Here is a 5,494-nt window from a genome sequence, read left to right as displayed (position 1 = left end):
TTAGGTCAGATGGAAGAAAGCACTTCTTCAGTCCGGTGGGGTACGTGGGGGGAGAGTGAAAAACCTCGGGCAAAGGAGCGCGCGCAGGGGAGGCCCGTGCGGAGGAGCAGGCAGCGGACGCGCGGGGCTCGCGGGGCAGCTGCCTCCCGGGGCCCCGGGGCGCAAGGACGGGCCCGGGCCCGCGCCGCCTCGCTGCGGCTCGCGCGCGGCTCCAGGGGGCGCGCTGGGGGGGTGGCCCGCCGCCCCCGCCGCGAAGGGCGCTGCTCAATGGGCCGCGGCGACCCCGCCCTCCTTCCGGGGCCGCCCATGGGCGCCGCAGCCCGCGCGGGGCGGAGCCTGCGGCTCCTTGCCTGGCGCCCGGCGTCCTTCGCTGGAGGCTGCAGGCCGGATGGAGGCGCAGGCGGCGCGCGAGCGGCGGGCCAACCTGCTGAGCAGCGCGGCCGCCGCGGGGGACGCGGCCGCGGTGCGGAGGCTGCTGGACGGCGGCGCAGACCCCAACGGGGTCAACCGCTACGGCCGGAGCGCGATGCAGGTAGAGGCGCCGGCGGGTGGGCCGCGGGCCGGCGGGCGCTCGGCAAACGCTCCGCGCAGAGCGGGGCGGCCGCGCCGCCGCCTCCCGCGGCCGCCGTTTGAGACCCGCCGTCGAGGCACGCGGCCTGCTTGCCCGCCCTGCACACGGGCGGCCGCACTTCGGAGCGGACCCGCGCCGCCTCCTTCCTTTTTCAGTCCTTCCCTCCCTCCCTTCCCAACGCTGCCATATACCGCCGGCTACCGAGGTCTCGGCACGGTCTTTATTTCCACGCACAGTTCCAAAAATAAAATACAGGTTCCCGAATCTGGATAATCTGATTGCTAACCGTTGCTAGACCGTGGGTCGTCTTCGCGACCTCTTCTCCTTGCTCGGCTTAGGGTCTCAAAAAATGTATTTCGCTCCGGCTTCGGAAGTAACGGGGGGGGGGGATCGTTTCCTTAACGAATCCGCGCGTTACGCCCCGCGTAAGCCCCGCTCGCTCCGCCTGGCGCTCGGGCGGCCTGCCCTGCCGCGCGCGCTGCTTGCGGGGTCGCCCTCGACCCGCCCCGAGCGCTCCTCGTTGCCCCGGAGCCCCCGCCGCCTTCGCGGGCGCCGCGCCGGCCGGTCCCGGCGCCCGCGGGGTCCGGCTGCCCTCTACTTCGAGGGGGCCTCTCGGCCACTTTCCGCCCCGGACAGATTCGACGGTTGTTCTTGTCACTTTTTCTGAAGAACGGAGGCGGAATAAAACGATACCGTTTCTTTTAAAGAAAAGTTTCTTTTCTTTAATACGAGGTGTGCAAAGTAACCTCCGTACAGAGTAACCTCTGACCCAAAAACGGTCAGAATTTTTTTTTGGGGGGGTAGCTACTTAGATTTCATTGGATTACATATCCCTCCTAAGAAATTCTGGAGTAGAATTCATTTTATTGCCATGGCAAAGTGGGAATAAATGGAGGTGGGGGGAGAGGCAAGTCTCAGTGGCACAGGGCTTCCAACAAGCCTCCACCTCTCCGAATATACCACGCTTTCAAACTTGGGGGAAATTGTATCCATATCCTTATAGAATAATCTGGAATCTAAATACTCATAGACAATAACTTTGCCTGAAAGCTGGGTGTATACATAGTTACAGACCTCCATTATATTTAAGTTTTTAGTTTTAGTTTAGTTTCACAATTAGATTTTAGTGTGGAAAAATAATAGCCCTTTGTAAATCAAAAAACTATTCAAATATGTTCAGCATCCAAACAACAGAAGGAAACTTTTTGATTCCTGTATTCCAGCATCCAAACAGCAGAAGGAAACTTTTGATTCCTGTATTCTGGCAAGCGCCATGTTTTCAGTGAGTTTAAAATGCAAGAGTGCATTTTATCCTCCATTTTCTTTTAGTTTGATTGGTATGCTTTGGACTTTTCTCCTTAGAAAACTAAGAGGTGAATGTAGAAGCAGTTTTGAAGTATTGGGATGGCAGAGAAGGGAGAAAGCAAGTGTTTCTTAAGTATGGACTTTGAAAACTAAGTGGTGGGGGAATAAAAGCTACTAAGTCCTTCTTACCCCTCTATAAATACCTCAAATGCTGTCACGAAGAGGAAGTACAAGATCTCTTCTCGCTGATACCACAGGGTAGAAAATGGAATAATCAGTTCAAGTTGCAACAACCCAGATTCAGGGTAGATATCAGGAAAAGCTTCCTCACTGTCAGAGCAATGTAACAGTGGAACCAGCTGCCTAGGGAGGTTGTGGGCTCTCCCACACTAGAGACATTCAAGAAGAAACTGGACAGCCATCCGAGTGGGATGGTGTAAGCCGGTGTCCTGCAACAGCAGGGGGTTGGACCCCAAGGCCTCCATGGCTCCTTCCAACTCTACTGTTCTATGATTCTATGGCAAGTCTATGCAGAATAGCCGTAACAGAATATGTATCTTATATGCAATTGTTGGAGCGAGTCAGCACAGTTGGCATTTTGGGTGTGTCCCATGCGCTCAGGAAATGTGCACTGTGCCTCTTTGCAAGATCATTAGTGTGCTAGGCAAGGCCAGTTACAAATCCTCAAACCCCCAAGGAGGCAAAGCTGGAGACTCCAAAGGAAAAGTGACTTGCAAAGACTTCTCTGCATTTCAGGGACTGCAAACTGACGGGGCTCAGATGAGTGGCTGGTACAAGGCAGTGGAGGGACCCGAGGTCCTCGCACACCAGATCCCATCTACTCCATGAGAAGACCGCAGCGCTCGCGTTTCGCACAAATGCACATATAAAGAGCAGCCATGTGTCAACAATCAAACGGAAAATAATAGATTCTTACCTATGGTCACCTCCACTTTAGTTGCAATTCATAGCCCTCTGCTTTTGTGCCTTCAGTCAGAACTACAGCACTCTCTTGAACCTGATGCAACTTCTTAGCAGGGGCAAATTTGCAAAGATTCTAAGGGGAGAAATGTAAATCCTTGAAGCCACTGTGTCTCTGATGTAGCTCACATGGTCCATATCCACCGTGCTTCCAAACAGCATGGGTGAAAATGAAGCCAGAGGCTTCATCCAAGAGAATCTGCATGTGATCCATCAAGAGGTGAGGCTGAGTTTGGGTTAAAGCATCTTATTCACATCTGAGCTGGTCAGTTCCCAGGTGGGAACCTGCACACCACACATGCCTCTGGTCCTGTGTGTGTGTTTATTTGGGAATCCACTCAATGGAGTCAAGCCAGACTTGATTCCTAGCCCTGCTTGACTGTCTCTTGTAAGCCGCTTCGAGTATGCTTTGCTTTAAAAAGTATTTCAATATTGTATCATTCATTCATTGTGAGACTTATCCCTGCCTATGAGAAGTAAGTGCTTCAGTTAGATTTGCACCCAAGTTGCAGCCTCTTTAGGAAAGCAAGCTAAAGCTGAACCCCCTCAATGCTGGGTTGCCGCCCTGTCTGCACTCACTGACACCCGTGGAACTTGCATCTGAGTAGACCTGCCTAGGACTGCACTGCTGGTCTTTCCCAGTCCCACGGGATGGGAGCCAGTTAGTCCAGCTCCGTGGAGCCCTTGAAATCGACGAGAATTTGCCCCATTGATTTAAGTGGATCAAACTGGAGACAGGACAAAACCTACGTCCATTGGAGCCCCTTGCCTTGATCCGCACTCGCGCCACGAACCGCGGCAAGCCTCTTGGCACGTTAGTCCGCGTTCAGTCCTCGAGTGTCTTTCGGATCTCGATGGACTGAAACACCTCACATTTATACCCCGCCCTGTTTCCCTTTCAAGGAACCCAAGGCGGCTTTCATCGTTCTCCTCCTCCCCTCGATCTAATCCCACAACAGCAGCCCTGTGAGGTAGGCTGGGCTGAGAGTCTGCGACTGGCCCAAAGTCACCCAGGTGGCTCCATGGCTGAGCGGGGACTGGGACCCAAAGCCACCGAGTCCCACCCCCGCGCTCTGCATCGCTGCCCTGCGTTCACACAAAGTCGCCTCCTGGGCACGGCCTTCCGAGCGAGCTGGAGCCCCGGTGTGGCCTGCTTGCTCGGCTGTCGCTCCGCTGCAGCGGGTGCACTCGGGCCGGGCTCTCCGCGCAGCGGCGAGGCCCTTTCCTTGCCCGGGGCGCTGCCCGCCTTCCGAGTGAGGGTGCTGCGGCGAGGCGCGCCCAGCCCTCCAGCCCTCCCAGGATGCGCTCGCTGCAGGACTAGCTTAGGCCGTGCCCAAGGTTAGTTCGGCTTTGCGGAGCCCCCACTGGACCGAATGTAGGACGCATCGCTTGCGGCACCCTGGCCATAGCTCAGGGTTAGTATTTCCGTCCAATACAGGGCGCATCTTGAATTCCCGGAGGCCAGCCGACTTCTTCACCGGGCTCTCGAGTAGGTCAGCGGGGAAATCCTTCCGTTGTCGCCCCGACCCTCCTGCTTCGAATAATCCCGCGACAAAGCCGTTTGTGCCTTCCCCGCTCCGCGCAAAGTAGTGCAGTGTTCGAGGAACGGCAGCGAGAGCCTGCAATCTCAACGGATTGCGTATCTCAGCAGAGTGTGCACTGGGAGTCGCTTCGGAGTGTCTCCGGGCCGGATTTCACTCGGCGTCCCTGGATTCGCAGCGAAACGAGCGGCCGGGAGAAGGCGACTGCCTGCGGGAGCGCTGCCCGGGAGAGTGGCTGACGACGCCTTTCCTTTCTGTCTCCCTCCAGGTCATGATGATGGGGAACCCCAGGGTGGCAGAACTGCTGCTGCAGAGAGGAGCAGACCCCAACCGGCCGGACCCCTCCACCGGCTGCCTGCCGGCTCACGACGCGGCCCGCGAGGGGTTCCTGGACACCCTGCGGGTGCTGCACGGAGGCGGCGCTCGGTTCGACCTGCCCGACCACCAAGGCCGCCTCCCGATTGACCTGGCCGCGGCGGCGGGGCACAGCCGTGTGGTCAGCTACCTCTCCGGCGCTGGCGCTCGCTAGGCGGCCCCTCGGCCACCACCACCTTTCTCTCTGCACAGCTTCGCTCCTACGGAGGTCGCTTCTGGGAGAGCTGCTTCGCTTCGCGTGCCTTCCCCTGCCCACCCCCACCCAGTAGCAAATATCCAGAAAGATTTTCTGATGCACACTTTGCATAGCTTAGTCTGCACCCCTTTGTAACCTGTTTGAACCAAACTGGAATTTCTTTCTAAATGAATTATTGCAATTACTCCTGTGCTGCTGCAGAGTCTGTTGCTTGCTAGTTCACCCGCACCTTCTGGAAACTGGTTATGGTCCCAGTCAAACCAGCAATTCACAGTATGAGAACAGGGATTTGGGTTAAGGTGGAAGGCAACCCCCAGCTTGCTTGCTGTTTTGATTATTGGAAATACATTCAAAATATATTCACCTAGGCCGGAGAGAGAGAGGAGAGTGCAATGTTACGCACAGGAAGGCCCACTAGCCCACTCCAGCACTCCTCTGCTGCCCCTGAGCATTTGCCAAAATAATTGGCCTGATTCTCTCTCCTGCATCTGATTGCCTGGATTAGCTGCGCTTTCACTCACATGT

General features: G+C 56.4%; 1 protein-coding gene across 1 annotated transcript; it reads left to right on the top strand.

The window, feature by feature from the left end:
- Positions 1-388: 388 nt before the first annotated feature.
- On the top strand, positions 389-4,927 carry LOC123022416 (cyclin-dependent kinase 4 inhibitor B-like). Its single transcript, XM_044428117.1, has 2 exons — positions 389-532; positions 4,667-4,927. The coding sequence occupies exons 1-2, from the start codon at positions 389-391 to the stop codon at positions 4,925-4,927; spliced, it is 405 nt and encodes a 134-aa protein (XP_044284052.1).
- Positions 4,928-5,494: the final 567 nt, after the last annotated feature.

This window comes from Varanus komodoensis, unplaced genomic scaffold, assembly GCF_004798865.1.
Source record: "Varanus komodoensis strain SLA01 unplaced genomic scaffold, ASM479886v1 scaffold19, whole genome shotgun sequence".
Lineage (NCBI taxonomy): Eukaryota > Metazoa > Chordata > Lepidosauria > Squamata > Varanidae > Varanus > Varanus komodoensis.
This window is presented reverse-complemented; position numbering and strand designations above follow the sequence as displayed.